This window comes from Canis lupus, chromosome 7, assembly GCF_003254725.2.
Source record: "Canis lupus dingo isolate Sandy chromosome 7, ASM325472v2, whole genome shotgun sequence".
NCBI classification, from domain to species: domain Eukaryota; kingdom Metazoa; phylum Chordata; class Mammalia; order Carnivora; family Canidae; genus Canis; species Canis lupus.
The window spans coordinates 53,071,822-53,097,162 of record NC_064249.1 but is presented as its reverse complement, the minus strand read 5'-3'; the positions used below and the strand labels follow the sequence as shown (position 1 = coordinate 53,097,162).

The 25,341-nt window shown below is 41.1% G+C and overlaps 2 protein-coding genes across 26 annotated transcripts in view; one reads left to right on the top strand and one right to left on the bottom strand.

Annotated features, from left to right (window-relative positions):
* Positions 1-16,770, bottom strand: part of TPGS2 (tubulin polyglutamylase complex subunit 2) — a 67,497-nt gene extending 50,727 nt beyond the window's left edge. For 3 of the 7 annotated variants that reach the window (XR_007412082.1, XM_025429095.3, XM_025429091.3), the window contains exons 1-2: positions 16,593-16,770; positions 1,039-1,118 (exon numbers count right to left, since the gene is read on the bottom strand). Coding sequence is in view for 6 of the 7 variants with exons in the window: in XM_025429095.3 (XP_025284880.1) it covers positions 1,039-1,118; positions 16,593-16,770 (258 nt within the window). In the remaining variant the exon portion in view is untranslated. Of the gene's footprint in view, positions 1-1,038; positions 1,119-15,956; positions 16,107-16,190; positions 16,319-16,444; positions 16,466-16,592 lie in introns of those variants that run through there. The other 4 variants (XM_035718923.2, XM_025429093.3, XM_035718922.2 and 1 more) reach the window with 4 other exon arrangements.
* Positions 16,146-25,341, top strand: part of KIAA1328 (KIAA1328 ortholog) — a 373,028-nt gene continuing 363,832 nt past the window's right edge. For 4 of the 19 annotated variants that reach the window (XM_025429030.3, XM_025429028.3, XM_025429029.3 and 1 more), the window contains exons 1-3: positions 16,831-17,131; positions 24,248-24,283; positions 24,978-25,117. In XM_025429030.3, the coding sequence (XP_025284815.2) occupies positions 16,831-17,131; positions 24,248-24,283; positions 24,978-25,117 (477 nt within the window). Of the gene's footprint in view, positions 16,271-16,703; positions 16,781-16,830; positions 17,132-17,156; positions 17,384-17,459; positions 19,327-20,495; positions 20,560-24,146; positions 24,284-24,977; positions 25,118-25,341 lie in introns of those variants that run through there. The other 15 variants (XM_025429033.3, XM_025429032.3, XM_025429035.3 and 12 more) reach the window with 15 other exon arrangements.

Here is a 25,341-nt window from a genome sequence, read left to right as displayed (position 1 = left end):
CATGCAGGAAGCCCGACGTGGGACTCGATCCCGGGTCTCCAGTTTAGGCAGGCGCTAAACTGCTGAGCCACCCAGGGATCCCCCATAAGTGTCTAACTCTTGATCTCAGCTCAAATCATGAACTCAGGGTTGGGAGACTGAGCCCCACGTACTTAGGATTCTCTTTCCCTTGCCCCTCCCCCGCAAAAAAATGCTTAAAAAAAATAAAAAGCAAACTCCTGACCATCTAAGAAGCCTGTATGTGCTGATCCTTGCCAATCTCTCGTCCTTGCTCTCCTATGCACCAGCCACAGGGACCTACTTTATGCTCTTGGAAAATTTAATCCTTCCCATTTCAAAACCTTCATACAGGCTAAAAGCCCCTTCTTCCCAGATCCCTCTATCTGGTTAACAACTCCTTCTAACTTCTTTGGGAAAAACCTTTCTTAACCTCCAGACTAGGTCAGGTTTCCTGATCATGCTCCGTTTGCCTCTCACCAAAGAAAAAATCTGCTTGGTAATTACACTCATAATGATCTACACTATGTCTTAGACAGTAACATTCTGAGGTGAGGAACTGTTTTTTGATTAGCACCGAATCCCTGGGAATCAACACCAAGTACAATGCCTGGTTCCATTTTAGGAGCTTAAAACTTGTACTGAATAAATAAATACAAGTTCAGAGGAGGGTTGGGGAAACAGTAGCTATTAATCTAGTTAGTACTTCTCTGTAACACTTGGCACATCTTGCCCAGCATGCTTATTAATATTTAATATTTCCTTTCTTGCTGGATTTTTAGTTCTCTTTTGTACAACTCTGAATGTTCCACTGCCTTCAATGATAGTGGGGTTCAGAGAAGATGCTCCAGGCTGAGGAAATTGTATGGAATTGAAGGGAAGGTTAAGTGGCCTGAATAGAAAGAGAAGGGTGAACTCTACCTGGAGGGCAGCTGTGGCCAGAGGTAAGAATAGGTTTCTTGCCCTAATTTTTCCTTCTTAGGGGCATTGGAGTTGACCTCTCTTTGTGGGGATGGGAAGATTCAAAAGGGCAACACTTACTTGTTCCCATGAAGAAATCATATGACGTTCAGCAGGTGGTTTTTCTATGATAGTCACCTCTGTCACACCTGGGGAAGATTCTGGAAGAGAAAAAGAGAACCCGTAGAGTTGCAATGGGCCTGCTCTCACATATTTCAATACTAGAGGCTGTTGATGAGTATCTAGGGAATATCAATCAGATTCCTCTGAACAGTATTTATGATTCCTGTGATAAAAACAGGAAGAACTGGTCAGTCCTTCACAGACACTCAGTCCCACAACCTAGGACCACACATTCAACCTGGTAGAAAGGGCACTGTAACACCCCCTATACTCAGTCACTGCTCAGTACTTCAGTTGTTGAAAAAAAATCAGAGATTCAACATTCCTAGTGATTTCATACTGAACTTCTCACTTATGACATGGTCAAAAAAGAAGGAATAGCACCAGAAGCTAGAAAGAGACATGGCAGGTTCTTCTCTTCCAGGTTTCAGAATAAGCGTGACACTATCAACCCTTTGGTTTTGGGCTTTTGCCCTCTAAAACTGTGAGAACAAATCTGTTGTTCTGAGTTACATGGTTTGTGGTACATTTTATGGCAGCCCTAGCAAACTAATATAAATCCTATCTACTTTTCTGTGATACTATGCAGATTATTCCCATTGACACCGCTCTGTTTTAGGACATGGTCACTGCAAGTGTAGATGCAAATTAAAGCCACAAACTCTGTGCTTTGATCCATCCTTAGCATACCACCAGAGGACCCTCTCCATACCTAGGCTTGTTTCCTATCTGATCTATTCAGTTCTCCATGTGGTTTCTGGAGGATAAGACCCTTCTATATCTGTCTGGTCTTATCTTCTTCCCCTCAGGAAACTGAAACACCCTTTGTTCCAGGTGTTTCAGCTTCCTCATTGTCTTCACCTGTGTACCACATCCCTCCAGAACTAAATCTATACTCATCTTTGATTATGCTGTATTCCTTTCCCATTATAATATATACCCAAATGTGTCCACGTGTCTCATCTACCCAAATCCTACCTAGACTTCAAGGCTATGCTAAAGTTCTACCTCCTTCATGAAACCATTTCAGATGACTCTAGTTCACCATGATCTCTGCTCTTCCCGATATCTGAACCCATCACATGCAGAGTTGGGGCCACATATGTTTATACTTAATTATATTTCTTTTTTTTTTTTTTTTTAAGATTTTGTTTCTTTATTCATGAGAGACCAGAGAGAGAGAGAGAGGGGCAGAGACACAGGCAGAGGGAGAAGCAGGCTCCATGCAGGGGGCCTGACATGGGACTCGATCCCGGGTCTCCAGGATCACACCCTGGGCTGAAGGTGGCGCTAAACCGCTGAGCCACCCAGGCTACCCCTCTATTTTGAACAATATTTTGGTTATTTACCATAAATAATTACTGTAAACAGGGAATGTATTGAAAATACTTTTTTAAATCTCTAAGAATAAAGCAAAGACTTCTAATCTAGTTTAATGTATAAAATGGTTCCTAGACCCAATCCCTCCAACATTTTTGTGGGGAGGCTTCCCCATACCAATAAGCAATTCTCGGATATCATGGTGTCCTACAAGGGGACAGATTATGAGTTCAGTCTCTAAGACTGCTACCCTCCCCACTTCAGACATCAGATACAACTCTATGTTTTCACATGTGCTTCCTACCAACCTGCTACAGATTGGGGGTTCTCAAGATCCCCTCTCCTTGTACTTCAGATACTAGTCAAAAGCCCAGGCTATCACCTGTAGTTCTGACTGGCTATAAATCAGGAGGTTAAGACTACCTCCTCAGGCTCCATTAATTTGCAGGAGTGGCTCACAGAATTCAGAGAAACAGTTTACTTACTTGATTACTGGTTTATTATAAAAGAATATAACACAGGGATAGCCAGATGGAAGAGATGCTTAGAACAAAGTATGTGGGAAGGGACACAAAGCTTCCATGCCCACTCCAGGCAGGCCACTCTCCCCACATCTCCATTTGTTCACCAACCTGGAAGTTTTTGGGTTTTTATGGAACTTCATTACATAGGCACGACTGATTAAATCATTGACCACTGAGCACTGATTCAACCCTTCAGATCCTCTTCCTTTCCTAAAGGTCAGGGGACCGGACTGAAAGTACCAACCCTCTAATCACATAGTTGGATCCACTGGCAACCAGCCCTCATCCTTAAGTGCTTTCCAAAAGTCACCTCATTAACATAATGGAAGATCTTTACTACTTTCAACACTTGGGGAATTCCAAGGGTTTTGGGAGCTGTGAGCCAGGAACTGTGGACTAAGACAAAATACACAGTTGACCCTTGAACAGTATGGATTTGAACTGCATGGGTCCATTTGAACACCTGTTTTTTCCCCAATAAATACAGTACTGTAAATGTATTTTCTTTTTCGTATAATTTTATTAATATTTTTTCTCTATTTCATTACGGTAATACAGAATACAATACATACAACATACAAAATAATGTGTTAATCAACTTTATGTCATTAGTAAGATTTCTGGTCAACAGACTATTAGTTACGTTTTGGGGGAATTAAAAGTCATATACAGATTTTCTACTGCACTGTTGGTGGGGGGCAGTTAGCAGCCCTAATCCTGCTTTGTTCAAGAGTCAGCTGACATCTGAGTGAGCAAATATATATTTCTTGTAAGTCAGAATATCACAATGTGGTTCACTGATTCTATAATCATGTTAGTGTCCTTTCTATGCGTCATAAAATTTCCTCCAAGTTGTCACAAAGTTCAGATCTTGAGATGTAGCAACAACCCAAGATAGAAGGCAAAGTATTCTGGATTCCACATATTCTTTTTTCTTTTTTTTTTTAATTTTTTTTTTATTTATTTATGATAGTCACACAGAGAGAGAGAGAGAGGCAGAGACATAGGCAGAGGGAGAAGCAGGCTCCATGCACCGGGAGCCCGACGTGGGATTCGATCCAGGGTCTCCCGGATCGCGCCCTGAGCCAAAGGCAGGCGCCAAACTGTGGCGCCACCCAGGGATCCCGGATTCCACATATTCTAATCTTGGTTTATACATTCACTAGTTTTGTGACCTGAGATGTGACCTTTCTTAGCATTCAGAGACACAATAATTATATTTCCCTGATAAAGGAAGCAGAAGCAGCAAAGGTAAAGGTGCTTTGGAAAAGTAAAAAAGTATACTCAATTTTTTTTTTCTGCCTTCTGTTCAATGTTCTAAGATATTGGGAACCATGGTACTATGGTGGAAAAACACCATGAAGGAATGCCTGGGTGGCTCAGTCAGTTAAGTGTGTGCCTTCTGCTCAGGTCATGATCCCGGGGATTCTGGGATCCAGCCCTGCATTGGGCTCCATGCTCAGTGGAGAGGCTGCTTCACCTTTTCTCTCTCTCCCTGCTTGTGCTCTTAGTCTCTCTCTCAAAACAACAAAATCTTAAAAAAAAAACACACACACACACAAAAACAAAAACAAAACCCAAAACCAAACAAACATCATGAGCTTCAAGCTGTTAGACTTGGGCTAAGTCCTTGCTACTCCCTTGACTAGTTAGGATGGAAGATGCTGTCCATGTCTTCAGGGTTCCTTGTGGCATTGTTCCACCAAAGCTAAGACAGTGAATAGTAAATGTTATTCACATTTAAAAATTTTTTTTTAATTTTTTATTTATTTATGATAGGCACACAGTGAGAGAGAGAGAGAGGCAGAGACACAGGCAGAGGGAGAAGCAGGCTCCATGCACCGGAAACCCGACGTGGGATTCGATCCCGGGTCTCCAGGATCGTGCCCTGGGCCAAAGGCAGGCGCCAAACCGCTGCGCCACCCAGGGATCCCGTATTCACATTTTATAGAAAGGACATTCAGGTTGAGGGGTTAGGTCACTCCAAGTAGCTAGGCTAACTCCAAACATGGGTCTACTTAAGAGTTTATGTCTGTCCTTCAGCAAAGCCCTCTAGCAACTATCCTATGCAAATATAGAGCGTAGGTTCAATCAGTCTTAGCTGCCTACTATACCCACTGTTGTAGGACAGAACAATACAGAATTCTTTGTCAGTGATCCACCCGGTTGCATAATGATGTCATCTGACTACATCTACAGGGCAGTCTAGTATCTAGCGTTGCTGGAGGACACACAATATAAGTACCGGACATTAAGCTTTTGATTGCCAACCCTTCCATTTCAAATACATCCATCTTAAATAAACAAATTGCCAGTGTGTGACACAGCTACTAGCTAAACAACGAGGAACCAGGTCACCGCATCTGTGAAGTTCTCCTTTTTAAAAGCCCTGAGTAACTTGGGGAACTGTTTGATGGCTTGACTGACCCCTGCTTTTCCCCCTCCTGCACCTGAATTCCCACGTTTAAGTTTTACATTCACCAAAAAAGAGTGGTTCTGTGAAACCCTAGCCACCCCATCCTTGGATACTATTAAAGCAGAGACCCAGGCCTGTTCCTCTTCTCCCTCACGTGGCTGTGGGGCCCTCAGGCATGGCATGCACCCTCTTGGACTTTTGAGTAATATATCCTTTTTTTAAAGTTCCCTGATGGTTGTTACTGAGGTGCATCTTGCAATCACTGTAAGAACCACAAGGGCCAGCCCAGCCCAGCTACAACATTGGCTCCAGTCAGGAATATGTCTGTGGGGGCTCATCACCAACTACATATGCTCAGGTGAGTGCATCAGGCTTTCCGAGCCAATAGCATCACTGTCAATAGGCTGAGATGGAAAAGTGCACAACAGTTCCGTGCATAATAGGCCCATGTGTAGGGGCTACAGGCTCACACAAAACTGTTGTGATGCTACTACAGATAAAGCTGCACAATGGAATAAACGACATTGAGTTTAAAATGGAATCAGGAGGTCAGAAGGGGGAGCCCAAGTGCTGTAGCACTCTATCAATTGCATACCTCAACAGGAAGAGAGTTACCTTGCATTCCCAACAGGTACAAGCCAGCTTTACCACTTCAGCAGAAGGAAGAAAGAATTTCTCCTTGCCCAGCAACAACTCAGACAAATGAGAAACCACCATCACCCTGCACTCTCACTTTCCTCCAATGGACCTCCTTCAAAGCAACCCCTCCCAACTCCCTCCTTTTTCTCTATAAAGTAACGTGTCTTATCTTTGATTTCTGGACTCACCTATTGTTTGCCAGAGGTTGTGTGTCCAGAATTGCAATTCTCTGTTATCCCCTCCCCCCAAAAAACAACTAAAAAAACAAACACACAAACAAACAAAAAACACAAAAACCCACCAACTATTGTGCTGATAAAATAACTGGCTATTTTACTTTTAGGGCTAACAAGGACATATGACACTTTGAACACATTCAAGACAGGTCAACTGGTCAACGTGCTGACTTTAAAAACCTTCCTATAATAAACTGTTTAGGAAGTACTAACTGTAGGGACTTTGTTACCCAATATAAACAGCAGTGGTGGGAGGGGGTACTGGGGATGAAGAAGGGGAGATAGAAAATAAGTCTCATTTGTATAATGCTCTATTTCAGGGAATTGGTATAAATTATCTTTTAATCTTTCAATGATCTTATGAAGCAGGTATCATTACTCATTTTTTTTAAAGATAAGAAACTGGTTGAGAGACATTAAATAATTTCATAGAACTGAATCTCTAAGCACAACTGCAACACCAAGCCTAATTAGCTTTTTCTACTATATTCTCTTAGTAGTTAATTCTGACAGGGGGATGGGAAGTAGCTTTCCTCACACCAAGCAATTCTTAGACATCAATTCAACCCAATTCTGGCACCATCTATCCAGAGACAGCATCCACAAGCTAAATGCTCAGTCCCACAAAACTGCCCTCCACTTAAGATGCTAATTCCAACGCCAAGTTGTTAATTGTGCTTCTGACTGGCTATAAATAAGAGATTCCTCCTTACTGAAACCCTCCTTTGGTTCAATTACTTTGCTAAGGTGACTCACAGAACTTAAGACACCTACTTTCTTAACAGATTACAAAGGATATTATAAATCAATAGTCAGATAAAAAGATGTATTGGGCAAGGTCCCAAACAAAGCAGCTTCTGTCCTCCGGGGTTTGGGGCCCAGCACAGTGACAATGGAAGTGTTCTTTCTGGTTCATCAACCTAGAAGCTCCCCAGACTTGCTTCTTTTGCATTTTCATGGAGGCTTCACTATAGAGGCACAATTGATTAAGTTATCAACCACTGGCAATTCATTCAACCTCTAGCTCCTCTCCCTTCCTAAGAAATCAGGAAGTAGGACTAAAAGTTCCAACTCTCTAATCACAGTGATTGTTCAGGCAACCAATCCGCAACCTGGTTACCTAGGGGGTTTCCAAAGGTATGTCAACAGAACAAAAGACACTTTTTATGACTTATCACTTAGGAACTCCCAAAGATTTTGGAAGGTCTGTGCCAGAACCAGAAAGGAAGACCAAATATGTATTTCTTATTATAAATCACAATATCACAGATAACCAAAAGCATTGTGAAGATGTTTGGAAAGCAAGAGCAGGAACAAGTTGTCCTTGGTCTATTAAGATGTCACAGGAGAAATAATAACTGACTAGGCCTAGCCATCCCCACTTTCCTGCCTCTGGGACCAACGACAAGTATTTGTGACCAGCCTGGCTGGAATAATCTGTATGGCAGAGTAGGAAATGAAATATTAAATGAACCTATGAAACTCAGGTCTTTAGTCTCAGCGAGCTGCACTCTACATAATTGTATGACATGCCACAGATGAAAACTCTGTGGTAGCTTACTCCAAAGTTGAGTGCTATCAATTCCTTTCTTCCCTGCCTTCCCAAAAACAGTTCTCCATTGAGAGGAGGAGTCTATTTCTCCACCTTCTTGAATTTGAGGTTGGCCTGTGATGGCTTTGAGTAATAAAATATGGCAAGGAGATGCTGTGCCAGTTTTGTACTTAGGAAAACTGAGTTTCCTCTTCCTCTGTGCCCTGAGCCATCATACACTGAATCCAAGCTACTTTTCTGAAGAAAATGTTGAGAAGCACTGAGAAGCCAGACATGAATGAAACCCATCTTGGATTTACAGCCTAGCTGAGGTATCAGATAATTCCAGTCCCAGCTGTATTTAATTGCAACCACTTGAGAAACCCAAAATGAGAACCCTCCCAGCTAGGCCCAGTCAACTGACAGAACTGGGAGATACAGTAAATTTCTATTTAAATCCACTATGTTTTGGGGTGGTTTGCCACCCAGCAATAGATAACTGGGACATACACCCCGGTAGAAAACAAATCTCTGATGTATTTAATGAGAACCTTCTATGTCCTCAGCTTGGGAGAATTGTGGAGGCCGAGAAAATTAAGGCCATTCCACTTTAAGTTCAGCGTTAGCACAAGTACAGCCATCCCAGGCCCCTGTGAATAAGAGCTGAAATTTACCTTGCTTCAGTTACAGGAAAAAACTGCTTACAACTCAATGCCCTTTAAAGCCCCATATCAGAATGTAAACAGAACTTGAGAAATTCCTCCACCCCTTCTGGAGGTTCCCTAGACCAGCCCATAAAACTAAGCTGAAACCCACCTCGGGGTCCAAGTCCCCGCTCCGCTGTGTCGGGTATACTTGGACCCAAGCTCGAGCTTGTAAATAAACCCTCGTGTGTTTGCATCGGTGTCGGCTCCTTGGTGGTTTCTCGGATTCGCAATCTTGGGCACAACAAAAATCATTGCCAGAGATAAGGAATTTAAGTAGGAGACACAACCTCAAGAAATATTGCACAAACACTACAAACATGAAAAAAAAGTGAAAATTTCAAGATAATATATATGTGAAACTGAGTAATACAGATCCTAAGGGCCTCAGGAGTTAAAGGTAGAGGGAGGTAGATAAAGACTGAAAAAGTGACAGAAAATGATCAGATTCAGTTGATCTGGGCCTTTAAAGGATAATGGGCCATTCCTGCAGACTGGCTCACTGAAAACCTACTCCTGCTCCCTTCTACTGTGCATTCCTGTATTTTAGAGACTGGACAGATAAAGACTACATTTCCCAGACTCCACTTCAGTGAGGCTCCCTCAGACTAATATTCCTGCATGGAAACTCACTCTCATACAGCTTGGAAGGAGCAGGAGAAAGGGTAAGTGGGGAAGATTAGATCTTCTTACAAGCATAGCTGCAAAGGTGTTTGGATCTCATGGTGTTGAGAGCTGTGACAGAAGCAATGGCATTTCATAAGCCTGCAGCTTCCTTAGCATACCAGCCATAGGTACTTCCCACTCAGCATCTTCTTTCTGCAGTGTGGTCCTCAGCCTGCAGGCTGCTCCTTTTAGTGCTGCCAGTGATTTTGTGGTCTGTTTCTTCATTGGTCCATTGCTGCTTTAAGATTTAGAAAAGTCTAGCCTTAAATTAGCTAGTGTACTCTATGGTCTGCAACCAAGAACTTTGACACATACAGTGTGCATTTGTGGGTTCAGAAGTGACTTTTCAGAACAGGCAAATGTGCACAGGTCAGAGAAAGAGGTCATTTACATGACCTAAAAATACTGGCCATAGAGCTAAAGTATGAGATTCTGGAATCCAAGATGTGACATTAATGGTCTTTAAGAGCCAGAGGGGGAAAAATGGAGATATCTCTGTGATTAGGTAAGAACATTCAGAGAATAATTGAAGAAAACTAATCTATCACATAAATCAAAGAATTAGATAAGGACATACTAGAAACCATAGTTTGAAGGCAGGATAGTGGGGGGCTAGGAAGTGGGATGGGATAAACTGCATAGGAAAGAGTTGACATAGCCAACCTGAGGTAAACATTTTTAGAAGCACCAGCTTGTAGGGTTCAACTTTGGTTGAACCTGGAAATTTGGCCTTTGGATGTGTTCTGTATTGACAAAGTGATTTTGCCCATCACTTTGTAGCCCATGCAACTACAAAGATACATCTGCTATCTTTCTAGGAGTCTAAAATTTCATTAGCTGTGCCTGATGGTTTTACCTATTTGACCAGCCCCCACTTAAGCCCCTGGAATTTGAGTCTTAAGCAGACTTCTCTGAGCATAAACACTGCATGTATTATTGCTGCATTTCATTGCTTAGGGAAGCAGTGTATTGTATGGGACCACTGACATGAGGGAAAATTTCAGAAGCCTATGCATGGATTCCTCTAGACTCCATCTGATACATCTTTATACCTTGCAAATTAATGTAATACAGTATAGCTGGGAGTCCTGTTTCTGAGTCCTTCTAGAGAATCACTGAATGTGCACACGGTTGTGGGACACCAGAAATATGTCTCCCTCTCTTCATTTTTAACATCTATGAACTAGTTTACTTTAGGCATATTTTTGGCCTAAACAGTTGGTTCTTCAGAGCTAGGTTTAAAATCTTTTTCTATTACTAGGTGACTTAAAGCCCATTCATATTTATTGTTATGGTCTTAACTTTGCATTATGTTATACTTACTATCTTTCCCTCTTTTTTAGATGTATATCATTTGATTTTTAAAATACTTGGGGGAATGTATTAAGTTTTCTATGGCTACATGATAAATTACAATTAATTAGCAGATTCAAACAACCACCATTTTAGGTCATAGTTCTGTAGCTCAGAAATATGGCACAGCCCGAGTCGGATTTTTTCTGGGGCTAAAATTGATTTACATTCCTATCTTTACACGTGGTATGCTGACTGCTTAGGTATCAGCTTTTGTGTTTTCATGTAGAGCTCCAGGCATTTTCCAAGTTCATTCCTGCATAATTCAATTCCCTGTTGTTGTAGGACTGAAGTCTCCTTCCTTTAGCTTGCCTTTAGCTGGGGTCACTTTCAGTTTCTAGGGGCATTTGCATTCCTTGTCATGTGTTCCTATCCATTTTCAAGCCCGGAATTCATAAGAAATCCTTTTCATGCTTCAAACCTTTTTGACTTCCCCTTTCGTTAATAGCTTGTTTTAAAGGGCTTATGTGATTATATCAGGCTCATTTGGATAATTGCCTGTGTGTAATCTCAGGTGTGATATATCATCAATTTCATAGTCCTGAGCAATAAGGCAGGGTATCTTTGAGGGATGTTTCTAGATTTCCTCCCCCAGCTTTTTTTTTTTAAGATTTTTATTTTAAGTAATCTCTACACCCAATGTGGGACTTGAACTCACAACACTTAGATTAGGAGTCAGATGCTTCACCAACTGAGCCAGCCAGGCGCCCCTAGCTTTTCTTTTATTAAAACACCAACGGCAAACCAACACCACCTTTTTTGAGATGTAATTCCCATACCTAAAGCCCACCCTCTTAAAGTGTGTAATTCAGTGGTTTTCAATATATTCAGAGTTGTCCATCCGTACCCCCCAAAAAGTAACTTTGTGTCTTTTAGCAGCCACTCCCCATTCCTCACTCCCACCCTTCTGAGGCAACCACTAATCTACTTTGAGTCTATAGATTTGCCTCTTCTAGACATTTCACATAAATGGAATTACACATATGCCTTTCTAATTGGCTTCTATCACTTAGTTTTCAAAATTCATCCCTATTGCAGCATGTATCAATACTTCATTTTTATGGGTAAATAAATTTCTATTGTATAGATATACCACATCTTATATATCTATTCTTCAGTTGATTGACATTTAAATTGTTTCCTCTTTTGACTATTATAAATAATGTAGCTAAGCATATTATTGTGCAAGTTCTGAGTGTAAATAAGATTTCATTTTCTTGAGTTCACATCTAGAAGTGGAATTGCTAGGACATATGGTAACAGTATTTTTAACTTTTTGAAGAAGTGCCAAACTTTTCCAAAGCAGTAGTGCCATTTTACATTTCCACCGGCAGTGCATGTGGATTCCAATTTTTCCATAACCTTGTAAACACTCATGTCAGTCTTTTTGATTATGGCCACCCAAATGGATGTTAAGTAGTATGTGACTGTGGTTTTGATTTCAATTTCCCCAAAGAATAATAATGATGATCATCTTTTTATGTGCTTATTGCTCATTTGTATATCTCCTCTGGACAAATTTCCACTGAAATCCTTTAAAGTTGGATTATTTGACTTTCATTGTTGAGTTGTAAGAGTTCTTAATAGTTTCCATCTATAAGTTCCTTCTCATATATGGGATTTGCAAACAGTCTCTCCTATAGGTTTTCTTTTAACTGTCTTAATGATACACTGAAAAGCACAGTGTTTCATATTGAATCTATGTTTATGTAATTTAATTCTCCTTTTCCTTTTTATTTTTAAGCGTTTTATTTATTGATGAGAGACACAGAGACATAGGCAGAGGGAGAAAGAAGCAGGCTCCCTATGGGGAGCCTGATGGGTGACTTGATCCCAGGACCCCGGGATCATGACCTGAACTGAAGACAGACACGTAGCCACTGAGCTACTCAGGCACCCTATGTAATTTAATTCTGTCTGGAGTTTAGTTTTAGTTTTCTTCTGCTTCATAATTGTTTTTCAGGAAAAACAGTTGAAACAGAATAGAAAACCCAGAAACAAACCCACAACTATATGGTCAATTAATACAATGGGAAAAAAAGTCTCTTCAACAAATGATGTTGGGAAAACTGGACAGCCACATGCCAAAGACGAAACTGGACCACTTTCTTTCACCATACACAAGAACAAACTCAAAATGGATTAAAGACCTAAGTGTGAGACCTGAAGCTATAAAAATCCTTGAGGAGAGCACAGGCAGTAACCTCTCTGACATAGGTCCTAGCAACAATTTTATAGATATGTCTCCTGAGGCAAGGGAAATAAAAGCAAAAGTAAACTATTGGGACGACATCAAAATAAAATTTTTTGCACAGCAAGAGAATCAACAAAACTAAAAGGCAACCTAAAAAATCGGAGAAAATATTTGCAAATGATGTATCTGATAAGGGGTTAGTATCCCGAATATAGAAAGACCTTACCAAACTCAACACCCAAAAAACCCAAATAATCAAATTATAAAATGAGCAGAAGACATAAAGAGACATTTCTCCAACAAAGACATAGGGATGGCTAACAGACACATGAAAAGAAGCTAATCATCACTTATCATCAGGGAAATGCAAATCAAAATTACAATGAGGTGTCATGTCACCTCACACCTGCCCCAACGGCTAAAATAAAAAAACACAAGAAACGGCAAGTGGGCAGTGTTGGTGAGGATACGAAGAAAAGGAACCTTCCTGCACTGTTGGTGGGAATGAAAACTGGTGTAGACACTGTAGAAAACAGCGTGGAGGCTCCTCAACAAGTTAAAAATAGAACTACTCCACAATCAAGGAATCACACTATTGGATATTTACCCAAAGAATACAAAAACAGTAATTCAAAGGGATATAGGCACTCCTGTGTTTACTGCAGCAGTATTTACTACATAGCCAAACTATGGAAGCATCCCAAGTGTACATCAATTGATGAATGCATAAAGATGTGGTATACATATACAATGGATTATTATGTAATCATTAAAAATGAAATCCTGTCATTTTCAACAACATGGATAGAGCTAGAGAGTATCATGCTAAGTGAAGTCAGTCAGAGAAAAATAAATACCATATGATCTCATTCATATGTGTAATTTAAGAAACAAAACAAATGAGTGAAGAGAAAAAAAAAAAAAAAGGACAAGCCAAGAAATAAACTCAACTATAGAGAACTGATGGTTACCAGAAGGGAGGTGGGTCAGGGAATGGAGGAAATAGGGAATGTGAATTAAATACTCTTATCATGATGAAAAAACAAAATGATTTTAAAAAATCACAGAAAAAAAGAAGTCTAGGATGGAGAGGACAGATACACAATTGAACCTTGAACAAGGTTAGGGATTATGAATCCCCATGAAGATGAAAATCCATGTATAACTTTGGACTCTCCAAAAACATTACTAATAGCCTACTATGAGAAACCTTAATGATAACGTAAACAGTTGATTAACACGTATTTTGTATATTATATACTGCATTCTTATAACAAACTAGAAAAGATAATGTTAAGAAAATCAGAAGGGTAAATATATTTATACTCTTGTACTGTACAAAATCTATGGATAAATGAACCCACACAGTTCAAACCTGTGTTCAAAGGTCAGCTGAAATTGATCTTGTTGTATCTCAGGTAGATCAGAATATATTTAATCATCCGTTACCAAAATTAACATTTCCTTACTCATTTCCATTGAGTAGGAAACACTCCATCATCATAAAAAATTTTTCATTTGTTTAGCATTTCATATCCTGATTTTAGTCTTAGTTCTCTCTAGGTTCTGGTACTTGACACCCTTTCCAGTCAGTTGAAGCAAAGTACAGATATTTTAGCAAGTTTTTCAGGTATGGGAGAGAGATGCGAGCTTTCCTTTTTCTTTGAGCTTTTATTATCAATTGCCAAGACTCTTCTTTTTTGCACATTTTCTCCTCTGGAATATATACATTTGGAATACTGTCCCTTTCAATTGCATGGCTGACCCTTTAAATAGCACCTACTTTAAAGTCCCTTTCCTGCCCCTCTGCTCAGATTTACCCAGTTGTTATTACTGTTATACTTTCAGATTGGTGGTTTTAAACTTTCTGTTGCTTCAACTAGTCTCTTCGCTGGCATCATTTCTGGGTCTGCTTTTGCTTGCCATAGAGCCTTCTAGCAGTGAAGGAGTGGGGCTGGGACAGTGCTGGGGTTTGCTTTTTTCTCTTTTTACTCATAGTTATTTTGCACTTCTGGCATTCTCTGTCTTTAAGCACTGTTGGGCTTGGTTTTGGATAGAACTGTCATAGTTATGTAGTTATTTCACACATCATTTAGAGAAATGAGATTTTGGTGTGGTAGTTTGCCTACTACACATCCACCACTGACTTCAGCCACCTTGTTTTAAAAAATTCTCTTAATATATTTTCAAGACAAAAACCAAATGTGAAAAAAATAAAAATATAATGGATTTTTGACTTATGAATATTAGCTTGAAATTATGAAGTTTTGATTAAATCGATATAAAGTATTAGAAGGTTCACGAGGAAACCAGCTTCGCTATAAATTTAATTACCGGAGTTGTTTAATGCCAGACATCTGGAATGCTCAATAACATAAAAATACTAAATGTATAAATGAAATTTAAAAATGTTTATTTATTTAATTATTTAGGTCTTTGAACTGACAGCTTAAGGGGAATTTGGCCAGTCTTGAGTAGATTAAACATTAATTAAAAGACAGTATCTTTTTTAATGGGGGGACAGGATGTGGTTGGTCTTGATGATTAGATCTTTTCTTGCCCAACTCTATAACTTCATTTCTAAACCTTATTATTTCTCTCAAACGTATGATGGTGTTTTGTCCTCATTTACTGCAGCATTTATTGTAGACACTGGGGAATACCAGCAAGAACAAGACAAGGCTCCTAAATTCATGGACTTCTATTACAGAAGAGACAAGTAAATTAAGAAAGCAACCCAACAAGCAATTCCAAGTATTGATCAACCCATAATGACTATTAAATAAATAAATAAATAAACGATAAGGGAAGACAATGACGGAGAAAGGCATTATTAGAAGTACATTCGGGGAATACTTCTCTGAGATACTTATATTGAATGAAGTGAGGGAAAGAGAACTGCAGATGGGGAGGGGGGAGGGTCTAGTAAAGGCCTTGAAGCAGGAACAGGCTTGCTAAGTTTACGGTACAAGGAGGCCACTGTGGCCAAAAAAAACAGAGTAAAAAATAAAGTCAGAAAGACCGAGGAGGGCAGATCATAACGACTGTGGGTCACGGTACAGAATCTAGATTTTATTATACATGTGATAAGCAGGCATCGAAGCGTGCCACGCAGCCTACTTAGGCTACTGTTTTCTTCTTTGGTCATCTAACTTCAATTCGTCTTTCAAAATCTAGCCTCAGCTCCCGCAGGCCGTATTCCCACACTCCCTGGCTCCGCAGAGGAGGTGAGTCCCCTCCTCCTGTGTGTTATTTCAAAGCCCTGACAGAGGCCTGGCGGCCGCCTTTCACACCTCCGGGGGTACCGAGGCTGTGGAGTTTCCTCACGGAACCCTTTCGGTCCCCCTCGCCATCTTCGCAGCAGCGAAGTGTAACACAGCGGCGGGTCCTGGATAAAGGTCCAGGAAGGGAAAAACCAACCGATTCCGCGGCGCACGCCTGGACTCCCTCCGACCGCGCGTGGGGATCGTCACCTGGCACCTGCGCTGCGAGGCTGCGCGCGGCGTTCCCCGCTCTCCGCTACCTACCGGAGGAAGAAGGCTCGCGTCTCAAGGATACTCCCCTGGCCAAGAATGCCTCTCGGGAAACCCAACGTGCCCACTGCCAGGTGCCTGCTGTCTCCCCCTTTGGCGCGCCTCAGCTCGTCCTTTCCGAGCCCCGGGGGGTGGGCGGGCCTGGGCTGGAGGTGGTGGTCGTGGGGGGGGGGGCGGGGGGAACCTTCGGCCTTCCCGGCCCTGCGTCCGAGCACTCCCCGCAGACGCTCCCGGGCCCAGTCACGCACCCGGCTCCGCTCTCCTCCTTCACAACGGAAGTCACAGCAGCGATGCCCACTGGCGCACAGGGGCGCAGGGTCCACGTCGCCGCTCCCGGCTTCAGGCGTACATCCCCGCGTCCCGCAGTCGCTTCCCACGGCCCCCCGCTCCACTCACCGAGGATGCGGGTGATCCCCAGGGTCAGCTTCTCCAGGTGCGGCTTGCTGCAGCCCGGGGGCGGCGTCTCCTCCATGGCTCGCGTCCCCGCTCGGCGCGCGGCGAGTGCGGGTGCGGGGACCCCGCGGGAGAGCCGGGCGGGCGGGACGGCGCTACGCCGCCCCAGAGGCTCGGACATCAAGTCCAAGGCATGCCGGGAGTTGTAGTCCTCGGCGCCCGAGAGCGCGGCGGGGCGGAGATGGGAGGCCCGGGGTGCTCTGGGAGGAGTAGTTCCGCGGCAGCCTCGTTCTCCCTGTCCCCGCGGTCGCTCCACACCAAGCCGCCGAGGCTCAGCGACTCCTCCACACGGACCCTGCCGCCGCGCCTGGGCCGGCCGCGCAAGCGGGGGCGGGCCTCTGCGCCGTGCGGCCAATGGGGACTGGGCCTGCAGGCCGGGGCGGGGCGGCCCCGGCGCTACGCCCGGAGTGGCGGTTGTTTCAAGATGGCGGACGTGGCGGGCCCCTCCCGCCTGGGCGCGGCGGCGTTCTGGAGCCGGGACTGTATCCTTTGCCCGCCTGGCAGGGGGCGCCGGCGCCCTCCCCGGTGCGGCGAGCGGCGAGCGGCCGCCTGGGACTCTGCGCGGAGGGGAGAGGCTCGATGCTGTCCCCGGGGGCGGGGCCGGCCTTTCCGGCCGCCGAGGGGGTGCCGGGCTCTCCGCTGGCCGGGGTGTTAGGGAGCAGAGAGCCTGTGTCTCCAGGCTGGAGCTCTAGGTGTGGGGGCTGAGCGCCGAGGCTTCCCGGCCCTCCTCGGCGGTGAGCTTTGAAAAGATGGCCTAGAGTCGTGGCCCGGCCGTGGGGGGCGGGGGCGGGGGAGGGGGGAGGGCCCCTCTGACCGCGGTGACCTCGGGCCGGCCGAGCCTCTGCGGAGGAGAGACCTTGGCTTAGGACTGTCCTTGGTCTGCGTTGTTGGGAGCAAGTCAGGAAGGGCCTTGTCCGACTTTGTAGGCCTGTCAGCGATGTGGTTTTTGGTCCTGGCGTTTTTCGGAGAGGTGTGGGGCTGAATGTGGTGCGGTGATGCTGGTTACGGAATACAAAAGCGTCGCAAATCATTGCTCCTGGGAGGAGTGTTGATTTTACGTGTGGATCGTGAGTCACCGCTGGCAGGATTGGAGTTCTTGGGTTGTTTTGAGGGTGTGTGTGTGTGTGTGTGTGTGTGTGGAGAGGCTGTTGGGGTGGTGTACCCGGTTCAAGACCTGGGATGAGGTGTGTGACAGAACTCGTTCGCTCTCTGGTTTAGGTAGACTGGCCCAGCCTGATGGTTGGGTCTTGGCCAGTTACCTCACTTAGAAAGGTGTGACCCGAGAGGACAGCCCCTGTATTGGGTGCCTGCAGAGAGGCAAATCTCTGTGTCTGTTTGCTGGGATCCATGATAGCAGTGTTTGAGGCATGGCTGTTAACTTGGGCAGAATCGTCCTCTGCACTTTCTACTTAGCTCCCGGTGAAACTTACAAAATTGTGTTATCAATAGTTTTCCTTATTGAGTGACAATACTAGGATGGCGGTGTCATGTGGAGGGAGGGACATTTTTTGCAATCCTTGCTGCTCAATGTTTAGGGTTAGGCCCTTTCTAAACATAATTACCATTTGTCTCTGATAGGTGGGTGACAATCAAGTAAAATGTACCAGCGCACCGTGCACGTTAATTTTTTTTTTTTCTCCTTACTTATCAGGAAGGACACAGAGAAAATGTACATTGGGAACTGGGCTGAATCAGGAAGTCAGGAAACTGGGAGGAGTCTTCTCAGGAAACACTGTGCTTGCAATGGTAGAATTTTGTGATGGTGGAGATATTTGAAGGTTATCAGCTTCAAATAAAGTGCTTTTTTAGTGTAACCATTTTCATAGCCACCTATGTGGTTTTGGTTATCATTCCTTACCTTTATCAATGACCAATGGAATTGTTCTGATAGGTATAAATGGTGTTGAGGGGGCAGTGTATGGCTGTGGTACTGATTAAGTTGGTAGGTAAATGAACTGAGCACTGTGCTCTTGGTCAAAGCAGCACTGTATGCTCACTTATCATATACTTATCTTCCTCCTTATTTCACATAGAAGTCCTGCATCCTCTCCTTTTTTCTTACATTCTCTCTAACTTTGAAAATTAATGTGAAATACTCATCTTTCCATAGAAAGTGAGGAGTTGAAATTATATGGGCAAAATGGTAGTTATTACATTGATAGAAATCCTGATGTGTGAAGTGACTTGCTAGGTTACTAGTATTACCTAGATCCCTCACCTATTCTGAAAAATGACCAATTGCCATCCAGCCTCAGATATGTCAGTAGGACACAAAAGCAATTGTCCAATGTAAATTTACTACTGAATCTTTGCTAAAAAGCATAAGGATAGTTATGACTCATTTGGTTTAATCATGTGTCTTTGGATCTTCATCTCTTTTTCTGTTATATGGACAAATTCCTAGATCACCCCTTAGCCTTTGTATAGAACTTTCAATAGGGAAAGACCAAAAAGTATGTGTGTATAATCAGATATACCTCTCACAGTAATTGAAAGACAGATATTCAGTGCTTTGCCTAAACAATTAGAAAAACGTGATTGAGATATTTTCCAGTCCTAGATGTTTCTGTCATGTGAGGACAGATCATCTGTGACTGAACATCATCTTTTTTACTGTTGTCCTTATGAGTTATGCATCTCCTGCACAGTATGATTCAGCAGTGCTGTTTTGCACAAGGTATGTTTTTATACCTTATGTATAAACAATGAATATGCCATGTTGTCATTTTATGGGTTAAATCTGCAAGTAAAATAAGCCCCTTCAGCCAAGAACTGCTTTCCTCCTTTATTATAGCTCCCGGTAATATCAAAAGAAATTAGTATTTCTGCAGTATCTATATTTGATTGGGTAAATGCACTCCAGTGTATTATCATTAACAGTATTTTTAACTTGATATCAACAAATATGAATTGTAAAGCACTTGGTCAAAACATTGAATTAGCTATAATCCATGTCATTGGATATTCAATTCAAAATAGAATCTTTATGTTGATGTTAAAATAATACACTAGTCAGGAATGTCACTGGGATCAGTAATTACATATATATGTGTTGCTGGTAAATAATCAAAACTCAAAAGGTTAGGGGTGCCTGGGTGGTTCAATCAGTTAAGCATCTGCCTTCTGCTCAGGTCATAATCTCAGGGTCCTAGGATGGAACCCCCAGTCTTGCTCTCTCCATGCTCAGTGGGGAGTCTGCTTCTTGTTCTTGCCCTCTGCCCACCCCCTCACTCGTGTGTGCACACACGTGTGCCCTCTTGCTTCCTGTCAAAATATTTAAAAAAAAAAAACAAAAAAAAACCTCAGAAGGTTAGAGTGTGCAGTACCAAGTTTATTTTCTTCAGCTTTTGGTGGTCTGGGATAGATATGCTGCTGCCTATTACCTCTACCTTGAGTTTCTAATTACTGCTTTAATTCTGGGGATTCGGAGTTTGGTACCAGCATTAAGGATGCTTTATAATTTTCTGTACTTGTCTTCTAAAGAACTTACAAAGATCCCAAAGTAGAACCGAGGTGGCACATAGAACCCAATGAGAGGTCCAGTATACATTTGGTATATAGTGTGTCTCTTTGCCTTTCCCATAAAATAGGCTTGTATATATTTTGGACTTTGTATTTGAAGAAAGTAAATATTTGGGTTCTTCAGATGAGATGAGGATAGATTACAAATGATTAGAAAGGATAGGTTGGATGGAGGCAATTTCAAATATTTTTAGGCTTATTTTTTAAGCCCTTGTTAAGGTCAATTTATTTAGCATTTTTATATTTGAAAAGATACCTAGCATGGATGTAGCTAATGGATCTTGCCCTCATATTTTGAAATTTTCCTTTACCCTTCAAGGGACTTCTGGCTGGTCTAAGAATTAAAATGACGTGAGACATTAGGAGGAGAAAAATCAAACTTAATTAGGTACATATGGGGAATCCACATATATCTGAGAGATTCCAAAGACAAGCAAAGTTAGGTATGCTTGTCATTCCTAACTGAGAAGGGAGTAGGGGTCTGGGACTTTGAAGGAAAAGAAAGCAATTCACAGGAAAATGAAAGGAGTAAATGTTTGATTAAAAAAAAAAAGAAGTTAAAGTTTTCTGGGCTATATAGAAACAATGGGACATAGAGAGGAATTTTAACAGAATTTGCTAAATTCATCCCTGTCTACCACCCCTTACTTATACTGTATACTGTAGTTATTTACGGTGATATCTCCCTTCTGGGAGCAGGTCCTCTATCTAAATTCTTTTAGGCCATTTGTGGGAAGGTGAAAGTTTCTTCTTGAGTCTTTTGGGCCTCGATTGTTTTCAACTCAAAATAACCCACATTTCAAAGTGACACATCTTGGGGTGATGGGTTCTGAGCCTCAACAAGATAAAGAGAGACAACACCAAAGAGTTGTTGGACAGTGCCTCATAGAAATAAATATCACTTTCATTCTTCCATAGATGATTTACTATAAGCTGGGCATTTTTTGACAATAGGTGGTAAGGAACACTGAACAAAACCAGAGTGGGGGTGGGAAACAGAGGAAAATCCTCATCCATTTGGTGCTTACATTTTTGTAAGATAAAATGAAGCCACAAATAAGTAAAATATGTCGTACATCCAATGAATATCAGTGATATGAAGAAAAAGCAGAAAAAAGGTAGCTGTCATGGGGGTCTTTGAGTCTGATTTTATGCCAATACCATGCTGTTTTGATTACTATAGCTTTGTAATATAGTTTGACATTTCAAACTATATTGCATTTCAAAGCATGATGTCTCTGATTCTTTTTTCTCAAGATTGCTTTGGCTGTTTGGGGCCTTTTGTGGTTCCATACAAATATTAGGATTTTCTATCTATTTTTGTAAAAAATTGCATTGGAATTTTGGTAGATGTTACACTGACTCTGTAGATTACTTTGAGCAGTACAGACATTTTAACAATATTAATTATTTCAAGTTATAAGCATGGAATATCTTTCTATTTGTGACTTCAGTTTCTTTTATCAATATCTTACAGTTTTCAATGTATAGGTCTTTCATCTCGTTGGTTAAGTTTATTCTTAGGTATTCTTTTTTGATGCAGTGATAAATGGGATTTTCTTAATTTCTTTTTTGTTATTCATGTACAGAAACACAACAGGTTTTTGTATATTGATTTTGTATCCTGAAGCTTTGCTGAATTCATTTATTCTAATGGTTTTTAGGTAGAGTCTTTAGGATTTTCTATATGTAATATTATGTAATCTGCAAATAAAGCTTATGAAAGGTCTCTACAGTTTGTTTTTCCTAAATAAGAAGCAAAGTTACTAGCTCAAGAGTAAGGATGTGGGAAGTTGTATCAGGTTTGAGAGGAGAAAGTATTGAGTGCTTGATGAGCTTTTTGGGGCACCTGGGTGGTACAGTTGGTTAAGCATCTGACTCTTGGTTTCAGCTCAGGTTGTGTTCTCAGGGTCTTGAGATTGAGCCCCACATAGGGCTCTGCGCTCAGTGTGAAGCCTGCTTGGAGTGTCTCTCTCTGCCCTAACCCCTACCCCTCAAATAAATAAATCTTTAAAAAAATAAAATTCTTGATGAGCTTCCAAATCAAGGTGCAGCTGAGTTGGGTCCTCAGCGGCTGCTCTGTTTCAGCTGTGAGCAGTCAAGTCTTCTTTGTGAATATTGTAGGGAAGTGTAGTGTATTTCCCAGAATTCAACTAAGTTGGCCTTTCCTTAGGTCAACTTTGGAGAATATTCTGTAAATTCATCACTAATGTATCTTCTAATTGAAGACACTGCCAAATGGAGCTTGTGTTGAATCAGCATGAGTTTTTTTCCCTTGGGTACCTTTTCCCATGTGTATATCTCCAACAGCAAATAATTAAATATTAATTGAGCACCTGTGTCTGGTAGTCCCAAGGGATATTCAAAGAAAATGACTTGGTGTTTGCTGTTGAAGAGCCTGCCCAATTTCATTTTATAAAGCTTTTTTTTAGATTGGGTGCCAGCGAATTTATAAATTCTCTCTCTGCTCTAATGTTACCTACTATCACTTTCCTTGGACTAGTGGGGTCTAATTTTTGTTTCTTGTCTTATGTGCCCCATAAAATTATCTAAGCTCCATGCCTAATGTCTGAGGAAATTTAAAGTTTAGGGATACTAGTTAATTAGCCAAAATCTTGAATCTGTGATAGTATGTGTGTTGCTGCACAGAACTATTAGAAATCATCTGGCAGCTCAGACAGTAGCACCATCTTTGTATTCCTTAAATTCTTATAGGGATTCTAGGCATTTATAATCAGCACTCCTTGAAAAAATTCTATAGCTGGAGTTGGTCCTGAACTGAAATATATTGACTTTTTGAATATGTTATTAAATCTACTGTTTTATAAGGAAGTTTTAAATAATTAATTTGTCTAGAAATCTTGGAAAAGAAAGCATTTTATAAAGGAACAGAAAACTGGAATTTTCTAAGTCATTTGGAAAAAAAATGTTTAGACACTCCCTAAAGGTCTAATAGAAGGTTATTAAATTGGGGACATATCTGGATTTAGAATTCTTTTTTTTTTTAAGAAAAATATTTATTCATTCATTCATTCATTCATTTATTTGAAAGCAAGAGCCAGAGAGAGAGCATGAGGGGAAGGGAGGGGCTGGGGCAGAGGCAGAAGCAGAAGCAGACTCTCCATTAAGCAAGGAGGCCAATGTGGGGCTGGATCCCAGGACCCTGGGTTCATGACTTGAGCCAAAGGCAGATGCTTAACCAATTGAGCCACCCAGGTGCCCCAATTTATTAGATAGACTTGTGAACAAAATTTTGCTTCTGAAAAGAAAGCTTTTTTATTATATTGGTTCTTCTTCTATAGCAGTAGTATGATCTTAGCCTTTCTAAATTTCTTTTGAAATTCAAAATAGTTCTTTTTGTCTTAAATTTCTTCCACCTTCGGGGCACCTGAGTGCCTCAATCTGTTAATTGTTGGATTCTTGATTTTGGCTCAAATCCTAATCTCAGGGTTGTGAGATCAAACCACACTTTGGGCTCCACGCTGGTCATGGAGCGTGCTTAAGATTCTCCCTACCCGCCCCCCCCCCCCAAAAGTTAAATTTCTTCCATTTGTTAAATAGTAGGGTTTCTTGGGACATTTCACAAATGCATTGCAGAAGAATAAAACCTTTGTGTTTGCATGATTGACTTGCCCTCAAACAGTGTTCTTCAAAGCCAAAGCTCATTTTGAAATTATTTATTCATACCTAAAATAACTTGTTGGTTCTCCAATAATAAACAAACTCGAGCATTTAAATCCTTGTCTATGAAAGGAAAGGAAATGAAAGGAACTTAACAGAATTTGTAGGGTAGGGTATCTCACTTGTGATAAGCATGGATAAAAATTTTATGGAATAAGGGCTTCCAAAAATTTTACAAAATATATAATTGTGAATATGTAAAGATGAACTTTAAAAGATTATTAATTTTGCTACATTTATTTCACGTGTATTCCTTTCTAGTTTTGTTTTTAAAAGTTTGTTATACATTCCCAGGTCGAAAGAAATTAGGAATTATAACAGAAGTACAGAATAGAGGCAGCGTTTGGATATTGGATGATCTTTTCTAGTATTTTCCTTCATGTCCTTCTTCATAGTTTCTGATGAAGAACAATCAATAGTTTATGTTCCAGGTATGATTTTCAGTATAAATTTGGTAAGCTTCCTCTGCCTCTTAAGTGTCAGGAGAAAATAAAACAGTAGGACCACTTTGCAGGTATAATTAGATGCAGAACAAACCATTGGAAACTAATTTAAAAAAAAAAAAATGTCGTTACACCTTACTGAGGTTTGCCTTATTTTAGGGGCTGGTCAGGCAAGTGAGCTTTTGATGAATTATAGAATATTCATCTCTTAAAAAGCAAGAGTTCTTATTTTTTGTATTATGAATAATAGCCTAAATTTGTATTTCAAAGAAAAATGTGGAAACTTCTTGATATAAGGTTTATGTGATAGACTCTTTAAAGCTTACTGGTTATTACTAAATGAATAGTAAAACTGAGCCATTGAAGGTACCCTAATTAAATTAAAAATCAGATTTTTAATTTCCTTTACATTAAGGTATGTATTGTATGTTGTAATTTATTGCTTTTAATGTGACTAATAAATTTTCACATCACCTTTTAAAAATATTTCAATTGAATCTTAAATGTATTCCAAACATAAACTTCTCATGATTCATTATTTACTAAGAGGTTTAAAATGAAGTTTATAAAGTAAGTTTTCCCCCTCAGATCGCATATAGAAGGATGTCAGGGAAGAGCTTCATGGGGTGAGTTTAAGAGAATGAAGTGTAACTTTGATATTTTGTTTGATGTAAATCCTTAGGAATTTCTACAGAAGAAAGTACGAAATCAAGACACAAGTTAAGTCCAAAAGCTGATGTTAAACTTAAGACTTCCAGGGTTACTGCTGCTTCAGTCTCCATGGAGTCTTTAAAAGGTGCAGGAGATTCAGTAGATGACCAGGTCAGTAATTTCCCTTTTTTTTTTTTTTTTTTTTTTGCCATTATTCTCCAATCTTTATAAATGCTGACTAATAAGTGATTTGTCTGTGCTGACAAGTTACCCATAGGTAAGGGTAGAAGAAAGAATGTTAAATAATCTACAAGCAATCTTAAAAGGTACAGAGGATTCTAGGATACTTGAGGTTTTGTTCTAAAATGTCTAGGCTTGCCTTAAGCCTTAGTTAA